We start from the raw sequence: 24,597 nt of genomic DNA, 5'->3' as shown, positions 1-24,597 counted from the left end.
CTTATTTGTCATCTTATTTGTAGCTGGATTAGGAATGGATTAGTCCTTATTTTAAAATGGGTATGGTGATGCAACTATTACTACAAAAATACCAGTTAAACATGAAATTTATATTTGTGGTATAACATAATGTCAAAGGCACTTCAGGTTATTTGCTGCTGGAAGCTGTTATGGTACCATCAGAGAGAGTGCACAGCACACACAGAGTGCTGTGGAATATTATTACTGCAGTTGATGAAATACTACACATCACTAACACAATTAGCACTACAGTGTTTATGGTTTGTAATTATCATGAAATTGTGTGTTATACTGATGGTCCATTCATAAGCTTAGCCATATTCATAAACATAAGTACACAGCAAAATGTGTATTTAAAAACAACAACAGAAAACAACATCAGCCAACAAATAACTGTCCCCAAACAAAACAAGAGAAAACAAAAATAAAACACTAGGAATGAAGTGGCAAATAATAGTAAGGTTGGAGACTTTTTGGAGGCAGGAGGATCTAGGATTTTTTTTTTGTGACACTGGACAAACTTTACAGCAGCCCTACCCCAGGGGTCCCCTACTTACCTGCACACCATGATGCCCCTGACTGCACCCTGCACCATTCTGTCACCCAAAGACTTACCTCTGGCCTTGCCCTCCCTCCTCATACTGGTATGGACACCCAAAGATGGATTATTTCTCTGTTAAGCAGTGGTACAGTGAGACCAGACACTATAGCAGCTGCACATGGCTGGAGAAGGGAGCTAGAGAGACTTCTGTAGACCAAAAAGCCCTGATAAGAGCTGCCTTGAGGGTGATGCATTTCTGCTCAGAGAACAGGTGGTCTTGTTCTGCTTTGTTTGCTCTTCAAGACTGCCTCCAGTTTCTTTCCAGTGATGGAGCTTTGATCTAGCTTCGGTGTCAAGTTGTTTTTTTTAGGGACAGCTCCTTTTTTTTAATGTATTTTATGGACAGGCATTTTCTGCCTTGTTTTTATGGTTGCTCCATAAATTTATACACAGCTGGCAGCCCTGCTGGGTATGCTTTTCACAGGGTATAATCTGTCTGAGTGTGCCTTGACAGTAGTCACACTCACTGTTGGTAGAGTAAGGTATTGTCTATGCTGACATGCCTAACAATGGCAAAATCAAGCCCTCAGATAGGTTTGCTGTTCCATACGATTAGGGCCTTTGCCCTAATTACATTTATGATGTGATTGTTAACAGTCCAGGATTTTAAATAGGGGAATGCAGGAGTAGTGACCAGTGCTGCAGGGGTAGCTGCACCCCTGACTTCTGGCATTCTTCCCCACTCCCACCAGTGTGGGGCATCCATGCCATGGAAGCAGCAGCCAGGGAATTTTTTAAGTCTCCAAAGCAGGTAAGAAGTCCATGTCTTACCCTCCTGCTCAGAGGCACATCCCCTCTCCTCTTCTCTCCTTCCCACCCTCCCCTGCCCGCTGGTGTGTGTCATCTGCGTTTTCAGTGTCATCCTTGCTGCTGTCCTTATCTGGTGTTACTGATGTGTTGTCAGTGCTGAAGTCTTAGAAACTGCAGTGTTGACAAGTCACAGCCAGGAGATTCCAACACCAATCTTGTCTTAAGGAATGACCACAGGCTTAGTTTGGTGGCAAAGATTCAGCCAGATTTATTGTCTACAAGCACGTTTTGGCCTAACAAGCACATCAGACCAGGAGTTAAGGCACTTGTAGCTGTGACAATGTAGTTGGTGCAACACCACACAGGCACCCCCAGGGGACTACAAAAGTTTCCCTGCTTTCCAATTCTCCTTTTATACAACGATCAAAAACAAATTACATATTGCATACCATCTGCATCTTGAATGTTTCTAAACATCTTTACCGTGGGCTTGTTTCCTATTCTGACCTGAGTGTTCCCATTCCAGCCTTATCATCCTGGTACCAGATTTTCCTACCTTGTACAATCATCTCTCGTTCCCATCTCTTGGCAGGAGTGCACATCTGGCTCACATGCCAAGTTTTATTTATGTGAGGAATTCATGCATCAGCCAGGTTTGCTGGTGAGGCCTACTCTGGCCCAATGCTTTAGCAAAGCCTTTGTGTGACTAGCATATATCGATCAATGCTCCGGCAAGGCCTACATTCCCCTCCTTTTTGTCTTTTACAGAGGAGGATATTTACCCATTGTTCTGGAAAAGCATAATGTACAGATAGAGGATTAAACTCAGTGGGCTCACTAGTTAACTCTGTTTTGCAGTTACCTTGTTACATCCATCTATTCATTTATGCCTCACCTGTCTACATTGATCTGCACATTCCCCTCATATAACCAGTAGAGTTTTTTTGTTCCCAATTGTTTTTCCCATAGGTTTAGGCCTGGGAATGTTAGGTTCAGGACTTAAGTTGGGAGGAGCGGCCTGCTTGGAATGTGTCATTTATGCAGTAATAATAAACCATATATAAATTCAACAGATGATAACATACTGATGCTGATAAAGGATGCCACTAAAACCTAAATGCATGAGTATATATAACATGCATAGAGCCTCAAAGTTGTACATCCAAGAAACTCAAAGTTTTTAGAGGTGTTGTTTTCTGTGTCACATTTTTATGCATCTCAGGTGGTGTTTCAGTCACTACTGATTTTTGCACCGGTTTCCCCTGGTTTAGTCTTTTTAGATGAACTTTAGGCTCCTTTGATAACAGAGTGGATTCCCATTAAACACTTCACTAGTACAGGAGATGATACCAATTTAAGTTCCATCTTGGATTTTCACAGTGATGTCACATATTTACTGAAGTCCCGCAGTTTTGGTTCAACAGTCCAGTGTGAGATGCATAACGCCCACTTCTGCAAACAGAAGTTTCACTGGCTTTGGTGTAGCTGATACGTTCAGAGGAAGTGGAGAACCTTTGTCTATGTATATAACTCAACCAAATAACAACTGATGAAAAATGCCTTGTTATATTTCACAGTAGCAAAAGCATAATACAATAGCATTGGTTAATGACTGAGTATTAGTATTAGGTAAAGTGAGTATTATTGGTTACTATAGCCCTATTTATAGCTAAAGTTGATACCTTTTCAATCTGGTTTTGCAGTTTAGCATTCTGGTGTTGGTAATGTAGATAAGAGCACATCCCAATTAACACAATTACAATTACTCCTTTTATTACCATTAGTACCACACTTAATGGTTTAATTACTAGATGCTAGGTGACATCTTCTGGATTGCCCACCAAGGTGTTTTTACTTTTTTTCACACCTATTCTATGTTCTGGATTTGTTGCTGTATGAGGTCAGTTATGAAAATTAAAAATTTCTTTGTACTTTTTAATAGGCCTTGTGGCTGCTTGCAGATGTTTAAAACAAACAAACAAAAAAACCCCACTTTACTGGAAGAAGCAGTGCATTACTTTGACCCGGCTCTGCAGCATCTGTATAGATTGGGTGCTTTGGCAGGGCTTTTTGATACTTTTAGCTAAAGCTGATTCTATCAGCTATTAAATTAAAGCACCAAAAAAGCCCCAATAAAGTGCCCAATCTTTACAGATGTTGGGCAATCTGGGTCCAACTAAGTTGCTGCCTCTTCTGGGTATGCACGGGAACACACTGAGTTTAAAGTGTAGTTTTGGGTGTTTTTTTTAAACATCTACAAGTAGCCTGTATGTCTAAGTGTAATTTTGTGATGGGGGGAATAAGTTAATCAGCAAACCCCTAATATTGTCAGAAGGAAAGATAAACTCGGTTAGAGTGCTTGCAGTGCTGGTTGGCAGGAAAGCAGGAATTCTGATTTGGATTGTGCTTGTCATGTTCAGGCACAATCCTTTCCAGTTTTCTAGATAGGCTTCTTTTTGCATCATAAAATGAGAGTACCACAAACCACAAACCATATTTTTTTACTCGTTTACTATGCCTCATTATTTAACTCTTTTGTACCAATTGGACCCAGCCCCTTTTTATACTGTTGGCAGTGATAGAGGCATAGCACTCACGGAGTAATAATCCATTGTTTTATGAACAGCAAGTTTAACTTTTAACCCTGTTTCTATTAACAGGTGAACACTAGAGTAGTGCTGCACATATACAAAGGTTCCCATGCTGTTTGCATAGTATACTTTTACTGGAGGATTATTCTATCTGAATTGACATTAAGATCTTGACATTTTTATCCTAGTACAGGAAGGGAGCCTGGCCAAACTTAGCAAATTTAAAAAGTTGTGTTTTTTAATTTTTGTTTATGTTTATGTATTTTTGTTGATGTAGTTGTTATAATGGCTGTGCTGTTTAACAGGCAAGACCATTGCTGTAATTGCAGTTGGAATAAACTTTGCTTAACCAAATCAACAACTCTATTTCCATACATTACATGTGCTATGGCTAAAGAGATGTCAATATTGATAATGGATACAACTGCACTGAATTCCCTGTCCAGAGTTGTCATGTCACACATAGCATGTGTGTCGTTCAGTCACTATGTGTCAGCCAATCCATTTGTTGTCTTGCTTCCAGTAATCAAGACCAAAAGTTTCATCATTCAAGTTAGGGTTGTTTCCTGTAAAAATAAAATATGAAATCATGCCCCTCCACCTTTTTCATTTTTAAATACATGCATACACCAGCATAGTAGAGATACATTTTAGTGGTTTTCTATTAGAGTATTTTTTTGTAACAAGTACTAGGAATTTTACTTTAACACACAAATTAAACTATGTAACTGGCCATTTATATTAGATACAGTGATGGTCCTAACTTATTTACAATAGGGTAGGAGCCATGGCATTCATTTTTTGGAATTTTGTCTGCAGCCATATTTTTAAAACTTCCTGGGTGCTTGGACTCAGACAATGGGGGGAGACTTTAAAGAGCCCAGCAAGCCAGCTTCCTTTGGCTTCCCCACTAGGGACTTTAAACACTGAGCCTGACAGCCCTGGAAAGGCTTCCAAGCACAGGGTATTAGGGGCTCCTAGTGGGCTTTAAAGTCTCCAGGAGTGGGAGCCCTTTGACTCTGTCTCCCCTCTCCACTACCAACAGCCTTAGATCCCTTGGGCCTGGCAGCCCAGCCACAGGTGTAGGGTATGGAGTTTTGACAATCAGTTGATTGTTAGCTTGGATGGACAGCCCCAGTCTCAAACCAGGCCCAGGGCCATCCCAGCTGAGACTGACAATCAGATGATTGTCAGTTTACCACTCTGGGGACTTGAAACTGGCTTGGTGCAGTCTAGGGCTGGGGCTAACAATCAGCTGATTGCCTGCCCTGCCTCAGACTGCACTGGAGCTAGTTCAAGTTCTAGGTGTGGGCCTGGGTGCAGGAGGTGACAATTAGCTGATTTTCAGCCCTGGCTGGACTTGCAGGCTGCATCTGCAAATTATGATCCTGGGTCCCACTGCACTGGCAAGTAATAATGGCACATTTGGAATCTGATTCCTGATTCCAATAATGTGTGGCATGGAAAGAGGCATAATTGTTGGGGTCAAGGATCAAATCTCATTGTGATGTTAAATGAAAGTGTGCCAGGGGCTTTAATTACAGTTTTCCTATGGCAGTTGTACCACAAGAGACAAATTGATACTTACTATGCATAAAGATCAAACTATATTTAGTTTTCACTATCAATAACATTACTGGGCTTTATTTTTGTGCTTATTGCCAACATTTTTGAGGTCAGAAGGAATCATTTAGACCTGTAGGGGCCAACCTTTCCGGCCAGCATGCCATAAATTAGGTCCACAACCTCCCCAAGTGCCACTCTGATCCCGTTCCTCTGCCCAAACTCCTGTTCTGCTTCCTGCCCATCTAATCTCCTGCTCTGTTTTCCATTTCCTGTCCTATCTGCTGCTGTGCTGCCTGGGTGTGTGTAGACAAAACAGGGGCCCTAAACTGAAGTGGTGGGTTTCAATTTAGGGCTGATTAAACCCGTGTCATTCACACACCCTGCTGACTTACCTGCCTCTCTGGCGGGGAGGGGAGGGTGAGCTGCCGGTGGGTGGAGCAGTTCCTAGGCTGCAGGGAGGGAGGGGCTGGTGCCCCCCCACCTCCCATGGCACCTGCCCACAAGCACCTGGCTCGGGCGGTCCAAGGGGGCACTGCAGCTACGGAAGGAAGTACCATCCCCTGCGCAGTTTAGGCAGGCAGGCTCCAGGGGGAGGGAAAACAAAAAGATCAGGCTTGCTGCTTTTTGTGGGCGGAGGCTGCCTACAGGGCTGTGGAGCTGCACGGATCCCAGAGCTTAGCTCTGTGACTGTAGGGGCATCAAACTAAAACCCCTTGAAGGAGTTTTAGTTTGCTGCACCCCAAGTCATTTAAGGCACATTATGCCACCAAATTTCCTACAACAGCTGGAATTAATGCGCAATGTGTCCCCAAGGCGTGCAAACACCGGCAGTGGGCAAAATGCAGCCTGGGGCCTGGATGCAGCCCACCAGGCCATTCTATCTGGCCCGCAGGGCCCCTAAAAATTTAGAAAATTAATATTAATCTGCCCTGGGCTGACTGTCATGTGGCCCTAGATGGCTTGCCAAAACTCAGTAAGTGGTGCTCTGCCCAAAATAATTGCCTGCCCCTCGTGTAACGGTAGATTCTATGTTTGCAATTGATATAAAATGGTGAGGATGCCTTTTAAGCCTAGCTTTGTTGGAGCTCTGAAGTTATTCTTTTTTCACCAGAGAACTAATTTTCTTTTTTTTTGTTAAGATCCTTCATAGAAAAAGGAGAGAAGATACCTGACGACATAAGTAACATATCCAAAGTACAGCTCTGAGTGTATCCAGAACAGTAGAGTAGATCTTGTACCTACTTGGTGGGATAAAATGGAATCATAGACAGGACAGGTTTTTAGGTCAGGGCTGTCCACCTTCTCAGTTCCTGGGGCCATATGGATGCTCCATGTGCCCATATGAGCACCCTTCCCCATCACTGCACCCGGTGCACCCCGCCTTCCCCCATTGCTGCACTGTGCAGGTGTGATTCCTGGTCCTCCACTGCAGGACCTTGGTTTCTTTAAGTGATGTGTTGCATCCTCACCATTTTATACCAACTGCAAACATAGAATAAATACATCCTTCAGAACTGCTGCATAGTCTAACTAATCGCGCAGTGAATAGGTGTCAGTGAAGGAATAGTGTGATGTGCAGGATATTACTGGTGATGAGGTGCAAGCAGCAAAGACTCAGCTTGACTTTCAGATCCTAGGATGACTTTACAAGGCTGGAAATTGTAGGAAAAAACACATCTTTTTGCTTGTAAAGTGGGTGCATTTGTTCTGGAAGTGACTGAGATATAAGAAGCCTGCAGTCCTCCATACTATTTTTATTTTGAAGGATCAGCTATACATGCACACCTTTCATTTCATGTCTAGTGAATCTGTTCAGGTAAAAGAAGCAGCAGCTTGAATTTTCTTACTAGTCTGTAACAGAACCTCATAATTTGAAGCAATTTGGTTTTCCTTCCTCACCTTATATTCTGTCCCCATTATTTCTTGCTTCATGCACCCTCTTCATTCTTGTTCTTGGCTAGAAGCAGAAGTAGACTCAGAGAATGTCTCAGCATGTTTATTCTTGTGAGATTCCAGCCTGATTTTATAGATAGCTGAACCAAGGGGTAAAAAGCAGTACCTGGACCGAACCTCAAAGGCTTGTGAAGTTATTCCCTCTTCACTGCTTTTTTTTCAGTCTCACCTTCCGCACTTATTATCTGCACTGTGCTTGCTCTCCATATGAAAGGGATAGCAATATATTGGAGACCAATAGCTGTATTAAGCTGTGTTGAAATTTGAGGCTTCAGCAGTGATGTATATAGAGGAAATACTATCCTTTTAGGGCTTGTCTTTACCACCTCTGTCACACTATTCCCAGAAATGAGGTAGTGTAGCTGGCTAAGGATGATCCTGATCACATTACCATGCCATTCTCAAGTTTTGTCACCATGGTAAACTTACCATTCCCAATAGTGCTGCACAGGAGCATGCAGCTCTGTTCTGGGTGGGCTGTTCCTAAACTGGAAGCAGGATAACTGCTTATGTCAAGTAAGTTATTACTGCTGATTAGCAGGGCCAGTTAGCCAGTCTCCAAGCTAATAAGTTTGCCTGCAGCATTGCAGCTACACTGCTGATTGTCTAGCAAACAGACCACAGCTTGAGGAGGATATTGCCAAGCATGGTGAGTTTATATTGTAAATATAGCCTTAAATTCTGTATCTTAGAGGTACTTCTTGGTGCACTGGGATCAAGTCACTCTTAGGTGATTAAGCTTCCTCACTGCAGGATTTGGCTGGTACAGTGTGGGTGCAAGTGGGCAGGATGTACTTCTTAGCAGCTGTCCTAGACACATCATGGAGGTGGTGCAGACATGCCCCTTACTGGCTGTGTCTACCAGTACTTGCCTTGATTGCTACTGGTGTACATTGTGAACTTATCCCTGCTCTGTCATCTAATATTCTCCCTTCCATTTCAGTTTTCCCTTATCATTGTTTTCTTACTAATATCCCCCTTTTTGGTCTTTTTTCAATATTGTTCTTTCCCAAGTGCTTTTAGAAATGATGCCAAGTGCTCCAGGCTCCTGGAGAATTCAGCTTAATTGAAATCAATGGAGAACAAGAATATAATCAATTCAAAATGCTATTTTGGAACTTTTAAAGGATGATTATCAATACACAGAATGTCCAATTAGTTGTGCAATGGAATTTGTTTGGTTAACATTTTATCACCCAGTCCAAGCCTGATTTGCTATGTTCTGAGTGAGGCTTCTGTAGGAAAAGGAAGTGTAAGTGCATAGCTGATATTGAACATATGTTCTACTCATCCTTTCCTTCTTTTCTCAGCAGAGACAATTTCTTTGACAGTGGCATGTGTCTTCTTCTACTTAAACTGTTTCAGTCAAATACAACAGTGTGGCTGGGAGTGCTACCTTTAATTTGAAGAAACGCTGTGGTTGCTGAATGTTGATTTTTTTCTGTCACCTCAGTATTTAATGGGTTTCAAACTTGCTCGTGGTTGTGTGTCTAATGGAAGCATTCATACAGGCTGGTGATGCAGAACAGAGCAGTGAAAAGCAGCAGTCACCTTGCATGGTTTCGGGAGGCTTGTTTACCAGGGTTCACCAACAGGCCAGGTCATTCACTGTAGTCTGTAATGAAAAGGTCCTGTGAAATGACCAATATTAATATTAATGCCACACCTTACTAGTATAATGTTTCTTGGAATTTATGTGGCTGACTTAATCTGTTAGAGCAGCAACCACCCTATCAAATTTTCTTCAGAAATACAGAATGGGAATTTTAAAATATTCCTATGTAGTTCAAAGCAAGCCTTTTTAAAGGTATGTATTATATTCAACTGGTATGAGAGGCTCTTCAGTTTTGCAAACCAAAATGTATGAAAAAATGGTCTTCTTTCTCTGCCTTCTCCTTATCGTGTCCATGGCAGACAACTATGTTGTTTCAACAGGTTTCATTCTCACTGTTCTCCTTGCCTCAGATCACAGAACTGACTATACAGCCCAGCAAGGTGGTTAGCACTGTTAATCTGAGGTTAGGCAGGGTAGATTTGCACTTTATAAACTAAATCAGAGAGGCATAGCATAAGATTTCATAAGCAGAGGGCTAATTTAATCAGATGCTCTGAAGGAAGTAGTGCTTCTAAACAGAAAGCAGTGATTAGACCACAAAGAGGATGGAAGGAGGGATGAAAAAGGCAGGGAAACTGCAAAGAGAGGCAAGTGAGGTAGGAGAGAGAAAAAAGCAGTCAATCCACTGAGGTACATAAAGGTTATAGTTTCTTCATAGCATAGCTGAGTATGAGCCAACAGTGTGCTCTTGTTGCAAAAACAATGCAAGGTACCTGGCTTACAAACATGTGCAAGTGTCCACACAATGAACTGTCACAAGGCTACCCAAATCTGCTTTGAATATAACCATTCCAGCACCTCAGAAGAGGTGAATTATTACATTTATCTTTCATTTTTTCAAGAGAGCCTAATTTTTTGTTCCCTATTTCTTGTTTTCTCTGTGTCGCCAACCTGTTTAACATTGCTGTCTAAACTGAAGGGATATCAACAAATGCATGTGTCTAGACTTCATCTTACATAGCCAAAAGTATTTATATTTTAGGTTTGGTGTTCCTAAAATTTGGCTCAAAATGTATCTTGTATAAATATGAAGGAAAGCTATAAAATAGGGAATATCTGGACTACATAAGTGAGAGGCAATCTGAAAATGTTTCAATCTGGACAAGCAACCAGGGATTACAGGAACCTGGTGCAACTATAGACTAGTGAATCTGACAAAAAAGGATAATTGTTACAATAGGGCAGGGTGGCACCATTATAAACAAATTCATCCTGAGATACAAGAGTTTTTGTAGGCTATGGCCTACTTCGTCCGATGCTATTAATGGAATAGCAGAGAACAGGGGTATGAAGTGGAAAGAAATAAAGAAAAAAGGATAGCGAAAGGAAAAGAAACAAGGGGACGTTGCCAAGAGGGGCAATTTTGGACTGAAAAAAAATCAGGAGGGATAAGCAAAGCAGTTTAGCCATTGTGGGACAGTGGGAGGGCCTCTAATAGGCAACCCAGCCAGGACTAATTGCCCAGCTGGCCAGATCTTCTACAGGCTCTAACTGATGAACAAGCTGGCCATTGTTAGGGCTTCTGATTGGCTGCTGAGGTGAACAGCCTCCCCATTTAAGCCCACCTGTGGTAGGAGACTGCAGACCAGTCAATAGTTCTGCGTGAAGGTTTGCTGTCATATGCTTCTTTGGATCTTGTGCTTTAGCTTTCTAGCTTCTGACCTGGCTTGGTTCTGCTTCTGGATTCTGAACTCTTGGGAACTCAGTAATTTGGTCCCTGATTCTAGAATCTTGACTCGGCTGTGACCTGGACTCTGCCTCTGGAATTCCTCCTTGCGTTTGGGGACTTGGACTCTGGCTCCTGGTCCCTTGTGTGGTTTTTGGTTCCCCCAGCTTCTGTTTCTAGCCCTTCCCTCGTGGCCTGCCTATTAGGACAGACTGCATATGAACTAGTCCTTACACCGTGAATTATATACCCAATAGTTTTTAATCTCACAAATAGGGGGCCAAAACGATACAGGTTTGATTTTTATATGTGAAACTTGTTACATAATCTTGCTAACTGCTCAGATAAAACAATATCGCCTCTTTCCTAGTCTATTTTTCTTTTATTATCCAGAGCTATATTGTAAGCCCAGTATTCTTTTTTTCCTTGAAATGATGATGCTATGATAAATGGAAAAGTTACTTAAGTTCAAACTTTTGAGAGACCTGTTTATTTCTTTCTTTGTCTGTTTTTTTGTGGATTAGAAGAAATGCCTTTAAGCTAATGTCAGATATTACATTTAATAACTACATCAAGCAAAAAATTCTATGGACTATAGTTATCTTATAGAAAAACTCAATAGCTATCTTTTCTAGTCTTTTATAATAGGACACTGATAATAGTGACTGGCTCTTGTACCTATTGAAGCTTATTTGTGTTATGTTCATTATTGGTATCCTCTATAATAATTTGCTTCATTTGTGTCTTTGTCATTCTGTCTGTTTTACTAAAAAAAAATATTTGCGCTCACTTTTCTGGACTTCTATTAGTGATTTGATTTAAATTAGTTATGGTGTACTCATGGTATCTGAACAAAAATTGTCCTCTAACACCCTTACTTTAACCCATAACACCCTTACCAAGGTGAAGCAGAGAACAGATGGCAATTGAATGCAGAAAGAATGGCAAGAGTCAGACAAGATGAAACAAATGAACAAAGAGGATATTGTGGAAGAGATGCAATGGAAAGGCAAAGCATTCACAGAGACACTAGAAGATAGGCTGAAAGAGTAGGCAAGAATAGATTCACTGAAGATGAGATTGAGGAACATAGTTGTAGATTGATGAATGTGGTATGCCAGTTTTGTAGCTCTTTAAACTTCCAAGCTGAAAGACTGTCAGATGGCCAATTCTGGAGTTGTTGTCATAAGGGTAAAGTGATGCTGCCTCCAAGAAGAGCAAAGATCATTGTGACGAGATGTATGCTTCATGAACTCTGTGGAGGATTAAATCCAAATGCACCGTGCATGGAAAATCATCAGTAAATGAAGAAGTTTACAGAGGAGACACTTGGCAATGTTGATGAATACCTGTTGTATAGAAGAAGACTAGGCAGAACAGCTCAAGTTGTTAATGACACAGTGGATAACAGAAATGTAGTGCCCTATAACAAGTAGCCTATTTTTGCCCGTCACTTTTATGGGCTTTTACGCTAGTACCTAATATTTAATATCTGTAAAACTATTATGATGCTGACACTTTGTTGCTGCTATTACCCCACTCTGAGCTTGGTAAAATGTAAGTATTTGGGCTGCAAAAGATGAAATGGGCTGCAAAAAATATGCAATGACCTGCAAAAGATATGCAAAATTTCAGGAAATGGACTGCAAAAGATATGCAAATTTCAGGAAAAAATGTAGAAGAACATAAAGGCCTGTAGAACATAAAGACTTCCAGCCTTTTGTTATGGATAGGCTGTTTTTCCAAACACTTTTCCTGGTTGGGTGTAGGGGGGAGGGAGCAGTGGGGAAACTAGATTCAATTTTTAATTGAACTCATGGTTTCCTTTTGTTTGCTATCTAGAGGGAGGGATGTGTACAAAATGGAAATAATGAACACAGCAAAAATATAAATGTAATACAAATGAAACACCAATATCAATAAAGAACATATTTATGCAGTCTGGGATTTGTATGTTACACAAGTAACAAGCTGATCTTTTATCAGATGATGAAAGTGTAAGTGAGAAACAAGAATTTTTATCCTATGCAAAAATCATCTGTTCTTCTACAGTGTGTAGTGCAGTGGTTCTCAACCTATTTAGACTGAAGCTACCTCTTGGAAAATTTCAGCCTTTAGCTTTTATTCTTTTTTTTTTTTTTACTATGGGAAAATAATAGAGCAATTCTTCTGTGGAAAAGAACCTAGAAATACTGCAACAGATCAAATATGGATTGAAATCTCTTGATTTGTCTTGTGTAGGTTTTTGCATACCTAACAATGCCACAGTACCCTGGTTGATAATCACTGGATAGTATTTTTCCTTATCAACAGTGTATTGCACTGCCACAGAACAACACCAAAAAAGTTTTTATTCTGAAATTGTAGGACAGTTTCAATGTCTACTAATACTCATGTATCTAAGTATATTTTAGCTTGGAGGGAAAAAGGAATTGGTTACCATCAACACTGGGAGGTAGAGAGATATGGGAACTTTAGACAAAAAGAATCGACATGAAAAGATTGGAAGAATCATTTCCTGGGACTTGTTTATGATGCTCCTATTAATGCATCTCCAAATGCTGTTAGGGTTTTGGGGGTTCTTTTGCAACAATATTACATTATTGACTCATATTTAGCTTGTGGACCCCTATAACTCACAGACCATTTTCTACAGCCTAGCCAGCTTTCCTTATTTTGTATTTGTATATTTGATAGTTTTTCAATAAGTGTAGTGCACTTATTCCATTTATTAAATGGAATTTATTCCCTTTAATGAGGGTCATTTTATTTATCAAGGTTATCTTGAATGTAATCCTGTCCTCTAAAATTTTTCCTATATCACCCAGTTTGGCATCATACACAAATGTAATACGTGTGCACTAGGGCTGTGTGAAATTTCGCTGGTCATTTCATTTCGATACTGTTTTGACCAATTCTGAGGTCAAAACAGAGAAATCAGAATGAAACAAAGGCCGTAAAAATATCCTCAAAACAACAAAGTGAGGCTAGTCAAAACGTTTCGAAATTTGAAACGTTTCAACCATAGGCTGGTGATGGGAAGTCAGTCCAACTGGGCTGACATCCCATTCCCTGCACTAGATCCTCATCCCCAGTGCTAGATTGCGCCAGGAGCAGGAGGTAGCTCAGCTGGGCTGCTTTCCCTTCTCCGGTGCTAGATCACGTTGGGGGTGGGAGGGAACCCAGATATTTCAGAATGGGATATTGTGTCTTGTGGTAAATTCATCATGTTTGTGTTCTGGTTGCTGCTGTCTTGACTCGCTCCTGTGATACTGGTGTGCTGCCTATGAGGTGGTTTCTGTGTGAGCAGAAAATTGTGTGAGCAGTAAATTCGTGGGTGCACCTACACATGCAGTTAATTTGAAGCGATAAACTCCAGAGCAGTTTGGCTAGGGACAGAAGTTACACATAAACCAGTTTAAGTAATCAGAAACTGGTTTAAACTTGTAACAGAATAGAAGGATCAGTAAACCATAAATCAGTTTCAAAATGGCTGAAACTTTTTTTAAAGATAAACCTGATTGAATGTAGCATCAGACTTAACTGATTTGAATCAAACTGGTTCTGAAACTTCTGTCCCAGACCCCTTCCTATTTTAAGTTAAATAAGAGTCCCCCAGCATCCCAGCATTCTTTCCAGCTGCATGTTCTGAATCAAAGGTAAATATGTGTCCAGTTGTTTCTTAGTTTAATCTCTGCAGTTTAGACTAACCTGCAAAGACTGAATTGATTCAGCCCCAGGCTTTTTGACTGCCTATACATAGCTTTTAAGCTAGAGTAAACTACTCCCAGGTGCAGCATCTACACATGCACCTTGGACAGCAGCAGTTTGAGCCAGGATGGAGCAGTTTACACCAGGGCTGCGCAGCCCCAGGCTCTGGGTCGCAGTGTCAGGTGGTGGAGGGGCTGGCTTGGGACTGTGGGTGCTGAATGTGCAGAGTCCTGTGGCTAGGCAGAAGGCAGAAGTCTAGCCCCTGGCTGTCTGGGTGCAATTTCTGCCCATGGTCAGTGTCTATACATGTGTTCAATCACAGTAAGTTGCCCTGGCATTACATAGTACTGTCCCTGACAGTAGTATCTTACTGTGGTGTTAATTAGTTTACTGTGGCCTATTATCATCACACGTGTAGACAGTGATGCTTTACAGCTAATTAGTCTACTCCGCAGTTAAGTACATGCACAGCCAGTAGTTCTCTTGTTAGCCTCTTGTATTATTTACTCCAGACTCCAATTTTTATTATGGCATTTTGATTTATTCTATGTGATGACTGTGCTTTGGTTCAAATAGCCCTACATCTCTTCTATGAGAACTGCAGGGAGTAAATAGATAATTTATAGCTATTTGTATTTCCATCAATGGTGAATATGTTATTTGGACAAGTGAGAGCAGAACCAGTGTGAAGAACTGAACAGCCTTGCACTTTTGATCTAACAAATCAATCATAGTCTAATGTTTAAATTGCAAACCATTGAAAATGTCAATATATTATCCCTGTAACTTACTATTTAATGAGTGCAATGGCCTCTCACATAGGGAGAATAGTTTCACATCTTGAAGATATAGAAAGCCATGCAGAAGGCATAGTCTTTGCTTTGTTCCAATAGGTTCCCCAAAGAACCAACCTAGTTTGGCATGATGAGTTATTTTGGAAGAGGAGTCCAGATAGTACCTGGTAAGAAAGACACACTTGAGGCTGCATTACAGCATTACTTGATCACTGTGCCTAATTTTGTGAGCACTGTTGTCACCTTGATTTCATCAAGACTAAATTTACCCACAAAACTGAGTTTAAAATGGACAGCTTCCAGGCACAATGAGCAATTGAGTCCCAAGTTTTTAAATGACAATCTGTCTCTTCTTTTTCCTTTTTCATTTGTCATTGTCTTTCTTGCTGCTGCTATGATAATTTCAGACATGCTGGAGCCATATGAGTGCACAGTACTTATCCAATATTCTGAAAATATTGCAAAGTTAGAAATTATTATACTGCCAATTATATCTCACTTTTTAATAATTTGAAAGTGAATAAAATGCTAAGTTAATTAAGTTAATGTAGGGAGATGTCACATGCCACATGCAATATGAAAATTAGTGAGTGCAAATCAAAATTAAATTAGAAAATCACTAACTATCCTGTACCAGAGAGCTTCTCATTTCAAAATATGTAGCATTTTTAGATATGAAGGGAAGGTTACACTAACTTCTTAATATACATCTATGTAAAATCAGAACTACATCAAACATTGCATTTTTCCTTCATAATTTATGTGAGCAAAATATTTTTGACAATACCCTGTATCCATTACTTTTTTTCAGTGGATTATGGAGGAGTATGTGAGAACCAGATCTTAAAGGCCTTAAAGTCTGTGACTAAGGGTCTACTTAATTCACCATTTCATGGTTTAAAATGATGTCTGCAATTGCCAGGAAATAGTTCATTGGCCATAATTTCCCACAAAATCAACCTGCAAAAAAGTGTATTATTCATATAATATGCTGTTTTAGAATGTCCCAATGCTTACTGCAATATAAAGACAACGTGACAATCACTGAAGTCAGAGATCACTGTCTGCTGGTGACATAGTGTATGTGAAAGTGTCAGTCAGTGAAGTAAAAATGTTTCAGTGCCATCTTTTTTAATAAATTAAATGCAATGCCTATGACCCTCCCACTCAACAATGAGGGGCCAGAACACTGGAAATGACCGTAGAGTCAGCTCTTTGTGTTGTGACCAAGCCATGAAAATTGCTTTGTTTCACTGCAAGTTAAATAGACCCCTATCTATGATCTCAAGAGGTCTCATACTTCAGGGAGGGCATTCATCTTCCAGCTTTCCTATATTTCATATGTTTCACAGCATGAAGAAGGGTAGGAATAGTATCCTATTGAATATTTTCAGGAACTTCAACAACTCGTGCTACCTTATGACTGGGGAAAATAAGATATAATATAGATAGGTCTTTGAGAGGTCTTTAATACATAAGTTACACCACGATCATGTGTGCATTTCTCAAATGACCTTGAAGATAGGAAAGCAGCAATGTCTATATTTTAAAATGAGAACAAATATCTTTTGGGTGGCATTTGCAAACAGGTTGCCATTGCTTGTCTATTCTTTCTAAGGAACCAGAGCAAAGTCCATATCAGAGATAGTAGTTATCCCAATTTTCCTTCTCAGCTGAGAAGCTCAGGATATTTAATAACAGATAGAGAAAATTTACTGCTGATTCTACCACCAGATGACTCTTGCTCTAAAGTAAGGAGTATACAGTATGTGGGAAGTATGTGACAGTTTTTACTGAACATTTTATACCTTTCATCTCTGAGGACTTCATTTTTTAATGTTGTTGGTTGGCCTTTTTTTTTTTTTTTGCAGGGGTTGATTCCACTTTTATTAAATAGATTACATCTGGTGCTAGGAAATGGTAAGTACTAGCTGATACTTTAGGAGTTAAGTCTTGGACTACTGTGTCATCAGTTCACTTATGAACTGCTGAGGTGACAATAAATGTGATTAAAGTCCTCTAGTGAGGGATGTGTAACTTTTTCTATTTCAATTACACAATTCAGTAGATTTGTTTTTTGTTATTTGGTAATGATGATAATGAGAGAGTGACTGAAGGCATGGAAACTAAATACAAATGTTTCTATTTTGAAGGTAGGTAAGCAAAATAGGTGAAGATGACTGTGTCTTTGCAATAGCTACTGCCCATTACAAACATACAGGAAAAGAAAAATCAAACCAGCATGCTTGCTATTCAAGGATGGCACTGGATGTTTGTGTTTTAGGTATAAAAATTGCATTTTAAAAGCTTATTATAGCTTATGATGGCTCTCGCATAAGGTAGATATACTAGACAGTGCCTTAATTGGCCTACTGGAGAAAGGTCCTTTGTTTTGTATTTGTCAATCAGCATTTTCCACATGGTAAAAACCAAACTTTGTTTACTTTGGGCTTTCTTCCCCCTGTACATCTACTAGATTGGATGAAATACCTATTACCTGCAGAAGAAATAGCTTAGTCATCATGAGACTGCTTGTTATGCATGTTTCTTCCTATGCAGATTGCAGTCCAATAACAAAAGGAGAAAAGGGGCGCCGCTGAATCTTTGATTTGCAGTAATCCACAGTGCTTTATAACCCTGAATGTACAGAGGAGTACGAACTCCTCCAAAGTTGCTTTTCTTCCCCCCAAACAGCATGATGGGTTGACCAATTCTCTATTTAACCTATGTTTAACCAATACTAGAATTTGTATTGATCAATTAATATTTTAATTAGTTGGCTTCATAACAATAGCAATGAATTTAAGGATATGAGTAGCATGACATCTATTTGAACTTTGGGATTACCAATTAGGAAATCATCAAATAGTACTAAGTGTATATGTTCACTCTCTCTACTTCACTTTTATTAAAGATATTATTGATCGTTAATGCCAAAATGAAAAGTAAGAGGTAGCAATTCACATAAAAAAACATTTGGAAGGCAGCTGTTCTGCATTAAGTGTTGTTAATGGGCATGTTTGCAACCACAAATGTAATATTTACCTCCATTGAAGTAACAGAATTGATTAGATGGGATAAGGAGAGAGAGAGCACGAGCAGTTGCTTCAGACCATGCCTTTTTTCTGTGAGTTTGATTGATGATTAAGAACATATCTTGGTTCTGTTGCATATTGGTAAGGAGCTGCAAAATTTCGCAACTAGGTTCATTATTTACTTCTCTTTGTGAGCAAAAAGAGGGAAAAAACAAAAGAAGAAACAACAGTGTTGATTGTAATCAAATATGCATCATTGTATTAACTCAGTACAGACTGATACAGAGGCAGGATAATAGGTTATGATTAACATTAATACCACTTACAGTGCTGAAGTGGTTGGCAGATACCAACGAGAGATTCATTAAGAGACACGGGTTGTAGCTACTCAGAAGAACAGCATGTGCTTTGTATTAGATTCCCCCCACCCCTGTCAAGCAAACAAAATGCTCTGCTCCCAGAAGAGGCTTGTGTATTAAGCAGGGTGATGAACACTTTTTTAAAGGGATGTTATTGTCTAACAGAAATGGGAAGTAATTTGGGGTCCCACAGACATGAAGTATGTTAAGAAGCATACATAACGGATATCTACAGATTTTGAAAATACCTTTTTTATTTTACTTTATCCTTTCAGGGTTTCTGCAATGGTTTATATGTGAGGATTGTCTTTTCTTGTCAAGAGAAATAGAAGGAAAGAAAAAAATCCAAAACCTGTCCTCCCACACAAAGCAGAGAAAAATAATTATTTTGCATGACTTTTGCCTCTCTAATTGAATGAGTTTGTGCATAGTTTGTTAAACTGTGGAGAAAAAAATAAAGATTATTATACAATCAAAACAGATCTCTCAAAGCATAATGTAAAATATAGCACTGGATCCTCTTAATCTTCTGTGAAAGTGCTGCATGTATGCTATGATCCATGCTTTCTTCCCAACCGCCCCCATCCAGTATCCATGATTTAGAAGTAACTCAATAAACAGAGACAGGAAGCAAGCAGGGTTAGGAGATGAGCAGGTTTGGATCTCTCCAATTACCATGGTGACCAGACTACCCAATTGGTTACCTTTCCACATTCCAAATACTAGTGGATAATAGGTGCTACCAAGTACTTGATGTCATTCCCAGAAGTACAGTCATGAAGTTAATGTTAAGTGTTCACCCTTCCAAAACTGTAGCAACTGATATTTTATCATTCTTACTACTTTTTCAGATATTGCAATATCTGGAATGATGCTCTCATAGCACTGCATGGGAATTTGAGGAGTTCGGTAAAGTAGTTAAGAGTGCCTTCCTGTGACTCCATAGCCATGAGCTGAAGTCTTTCCCCAGGCTTGTGTTGAACATTGCTTCCCAGTCAGCCTAGCTATAACTGGGTACCTGGACAGTTGGGCTTGAAAGTCAAAGGTTGCTCGATTAGATCTAGTCACATTACTCCCTTGTGTGCTGTTGGTTACAGACACTGTCATGCCTTACCCCTTGTTTAGCCCAACCAATCACCTAGGCCCAACTTGGTAGATATTTTGCTTTTGCTCTCTGTTCTTAAATGTTGCCTTTCCTCCTATTTTTACATTTTTCACTATATCAGAAAGGATTATGGGGAAATATATATATTTTTTAATGATGCTTTCTGTAGTGTTCTCTTTTATTCCTGGAGATTGTTTGTTTTTAATTAGTTCAAATATAAACATTGGAATAATCTGTATTCGGAAAGTAAACTTTATTATGGCAGATATAATATTGAACTTGCAATTCATTGTGAATTCATGATTATGAGCAGTTTTCATACTTTGGCTATTTACAATCAAAATCTATAATATTTAAGCACCTGGCCAGATTTTGGATATTTACATGCTGGGACTTTCACATGTAAAAACCAGAAGCTGGATAGAAAGTCCTTTAATAATGAGGCCTTTTTCAAAGGTCATGAACAGGTGCTTATTTTTAGCAGTGGTCTGATGTGGGAGGGAGTGGAGCAGTGGGGCAAAGCCCGTAGTTGGTTCCTGAGACCAGGTAGCTTCTTGTCTGAGGAATCATGGGGAACCTTGGTTTAGGAGTGAGGAAGTGGAGCAGGATACAAGCATTCATTCTTACAAGAGAAACTTGTCAACCTAGAAGATTGTTTTTCCTAGAGAGGGTGTGTTTCCTCTGGGAGAAATTGAATGACTGCTTGTACGCTCCTAGTTTTTACCAGGACAGTGGCAGTTCTCCCAGTAGAAATGGCCCGTGCATGGCTTAAGTCTACAGCTGTTAAAGCAAAATCAAGATGTTGAGTTCATTCCATTAGATGCAATAGTCATCTTCAAAACAGTAAGCCAAATTGTTCTGTAAGGAATATGGCTTGCTATGAAAATTGCCTTAGTTATACAGAATTAGTTATGTTAAAGTGGGAACAGTTCTACCTAACTGGTTAGACTTGATTATTATTGTGGTCAAGAGACTGGCTATAAACAGATACCGGACATCTTCAATAAATCTAAAGTGTTATACCACCAGTTGAAATCAATGGATTTATAGTGGGGCTTGATACAAAGTCCTTTAAAATCAATGGAAAGACTTCCATTGTCTTCAGAGGGCCATGGTTTAGGTGAGGAACATTTTGTTCATACCAGGTCCCACCAGCAAGTGGCATATGAATCTGGAATATGACTGCCAATTGTGTGATGTAACCAAGTAGCTTCTGGGCTTGGTAAAGCACCAACAAACATGGGCTGTTCTGAAGAGGAAGAAACTGATAAAAGGTTTTAAAAAGTACCTGATTCCATTGTTCAACATTTAAAAAAAAATCTTTAATGTTAGAGTAAGGAATAAATACTACTGCTACTCGCTGCTAAACTTATTTATAAGTACTTGCCCGTTTAAGGTAAGCCTGTCTCCAATTCTCAAAAAAAAGAGCAAAAATGTTACATACTGTTACAGAGCTTGGCAGTAATTTGCTGAGAGAAATGACTTATAGTTACCTTGGCTGGATTCAATTGTGTATCACTGAGAACTTCCCTTAAACACCTGTTTAACAGCTTGGCAACACTGAAAGCATGAAATCAGAACCGCATATCCTTCTGCCTGCTAAGTTTATTGGAACTTTAAAGGCTCATAGATACATTCCTCTTGAACCCTCTAACCTCTGCTACTCAACTCAGTCCTCATAACCTTTCTAACACAGTTAAACTAGCTTTCATTTTGTTCTGTGGTCCTGAAAAATAGCTTTTAAGGAAGTTGCCAGTTTTAACTGTCTAGACTATTCACATTAAAAGGTGTTAGTGAAAGGGATCTAAACAGCAAGGGATCTACATTTCAAATGCTCTAAATGGCAGAGGTGCTTCCAGTAAAAGTTTTGATTCAGGTAGCTCTATTGTGGAAATAGGGCCCAGGTGTAATATGGAGCCACTATCAAGGGTGCCTATATACAACTGTGGAGGCTGCTCTGTTGTACTATAAATACACCACATCATAGCAGACTCAATTAATTGAGTCTGCTTCAGCGTGTTTAGCATGCTCCACAATTACCACACTCCAGCCAGCCTCCACATCTCGTGTATCAGCATCCCTGTGCTTCAAAATGGTGGCAGGGTATAGCAGTGTTTTAGATAAAATGCCCCTGCTGCCATTTTGAGGCATGGGGAAACTTATACACAAGGCACTCTGGGCACTTTAATTAGACTGGCTATTGGAACCGCTCCAATTTAGAACACCCCCCCACCCCCCCAATTGTCAGAGCACATATATAGCTACCCCAAGTTTGCAGGCTCAGTTCTGCCCTGTGCCAGAGCAAAAGTTGGGAACTGGAAAGGACTGGGCTTTGCTTGTACACTGGAAAAAGGATAGCATATTTTAGGTAGTGCTGTTGGCAGATCTCCTGCTGGCAGATCTCCTGCCAGCAGAGTCGCATTGTGCCAGCACATTACTGGGCCTCTCTTGATCTGATCACAGACAGTCCTTCCTGCTCCTTCTTCTTATTTTGTAGGGCAGCACAGCTCTGATGGAGACGTTGGTAGGCAGCAGAGTGGGTACAGATACTGACATAACAATTTCCATAGCTTTATACTGGCCAGAGAATCCATCTACACAAGGAAAATCCTTCAGGGAATTTTCCCATCCGGTTTAGATTCCCTCTGTCATGTATGACCAGTGCTGAAAAAACTTTAGATCACTAGAGAATTGGCCCCTGTATTCTTAATGGCTCTGAAGTTTGTGATTGTTCAGATCTCAGATTTTGATTGAGGGCCATCTCTTCTGAAATACACAGCTCTCTCAGTTGTCCTGCTTCCAAACTCCAAATAGTGGGGTCTAGCACTGCTGGGGCCTGGATATTTAATGCAGTTGTACTGGTATACTTTACACTGGTTTTGTACACAGATATAAATTAAACTTGGATCTGAAATGGACAGATGAGTAGCTGCAGGCAGTAGACGGTTATTAATGTACCTCACAATGAGGTGACAAGGGAACAGGTATTAGCTTGTTTACCATCAGCAAATAGCTAGTTTAGGAGCTGCTGAAACACAACACCTGCAAGGTATAACTTTTTCCTTACAATAAGTGTATAACTTACCCAGATCATCAGACTAATCCTACATCAGATTGAAACTATACTGGTGTACTGTATGTTTATATAAATATTATGTATTTTTAGAGATACATAGATATGTTTACCCCTTTATCACACTGATAAAATGTTGATTTTAGCGGGGTAATGTGCCCACTCCCTCAGTCTGTTTCATTACTATCTCATCACAGTGATGAAAGCAATGTATAGCTACTTTAAGTGACCATAGTATACCATTAGGTAATGAGTTCAATGCTTGTTCCTGATTTCTGCACCAAAGTGCACAGGTATGTAAATGCAAGAACAAATTTTACTGGGGCAGGTGAAGAGATCAGACTCTAGTTGTCTATTCCACTAAAATTTTCTGATCACTTGCCCAGACACTTTTCTATTTTTTTTTCATAGAAAATTGTGTAAGTGTTGGAAATTGGGAAAGTTTTGACACTTTTGAGATTTGCCCATAAATAATTAGTTGCAATCACAGTGAACAGATCTTTTTAGAACAGTGCTATGTTAATTTATAAAACACTGATGGGCTAGTTAGGAAAGCCAAGCTTTAGGCCCCAAGGAGGGAGAGTCTTAGCTTTCATTTAATAATTAAGTAAGTTTGCAGTCCTACTCCTCACAGAGATATCCTTGAAAATGTAAACTACTTATCAGAGATGAAAGTAACAAGCAGCTTGGCTCTACTTCTGCAGCATAAGGTCATCTTTGTGCATAGTGATGTGGAAATAGAAAAGGGAGACTAATGGACATGTTGGGCAGGAGTGGCAAATATTGACTAAGTTTTAAACTTCAAGAACGTTCATTTAAATTTACTTCCCTAACTCACGTTAACTTTTTTTTTATCCTTTGCAGAGGACATTTCTCAAAGCTGAAAGTGAAGAAGAAATTTTTGCCCATCTTGGCTTGGATTACATTGAACCATGGGAAAGAAATGCCTAAACAGCTTTGCCTGTATAACTTCATCAGCACTTAGAACATTGTCAGTGTCTGCTTGTAGACTTCACTGCTATAGCACCTTTTGAAATGAGAGATATGCCTCAAATATCAGTGTGCCTTCGCTGTTTATCAAGAAAATTATGGGAAAAAGTTAGAATTCATTATAGATGCTAATATTTTAAGTGCTTGTAGAAAATAATATGTGGGAGATGAAATTTCATCACAAGTTTTGGACAAGAGTGTCAAGTTAGTGTGTTTTGAATGTTTTCAGACATTGTGCTTGGTAGTTGTGCAAGAATAGATTGTGAAATTTTAATAATAGGTTAGCCAATCACTTGTTTAGGGTGGTTTAGATGAGGATAACCCTGTCTTGAGTGGGGGGAAGAGGGCAGTTAGACTTAATGACCTCCTGAGGCTCTGTCCAGCCCTACTTTGTTTTGATTCTGTGAAATAAAAACCTTACGTAAAAATGATTGTTTTGTGTCACTCTCTGTATTTCCTTCAAATCCTGCACCTCATGGTGCTCAAACATTTATTATGGCAACTGGGGATAATTGTGACACATGGAACTGTTAGGCTTTGTCTGGTACCTGAGAATGGTCACAAGAGTGGCAGAGAAATTTAGGAGCTGGAGGGACTCCTAAAACTCAGGATAATAATCCTGTGCCCAGTCATACCTTGTCATAACACAAAGCAGACCTGTCTTAGGACAGAGTCTGGGACACAATTTGCCAAGAAGGTAAATTCCAATATTAGAGTTGAATTGTATCAGTGGCTATTAGAGCAAATTGGGAAATGCGCTTCTGTAT

General features: G+C 39.8%; 1 protein-coding gene across 1 annotated transcript in view; it reads left to right on the top strand.

Annotated features, from left to right (window-relative positions):
• The window catches only part of DNTT (DNA nucleotidylexotransferase), a 258,267-nt gene extending 234,476 nt beyond the window's left edge, over window positions 1-23,791 (top strand). Inside the window, exon 11 of the mRNA XM_025213283.1 lies at window positions 23,705-23,791. Within this exon, the coding sequence (XP_025069068.1) occupies window positions 23,705-23,791 (87 nt within the window). The remainder of the gene's footprint in view (window positions 1-23,704) is intronic.
• Window positions 23,792-24,597: the final 806 nt, after the last annotated feature.

Source organism: Alligator sinensis, unplaced genomic scaffold, assembly GCF_000455745.1.
Source record: "Alligator sinensis unplaced genomic scaffold, ASM45574v1 scaffold472_1, whole genome shotgun sequence".
NCBI lineage: Eukaryota > Metazoa > Chordata > Crocodylia > Alligatoridae > Alligator > Alligator sinensis.
Note: the sequence above shows the minus strand (reverse complement) of the source record. Positions and strands in the feature narration are given on the sequence as shown.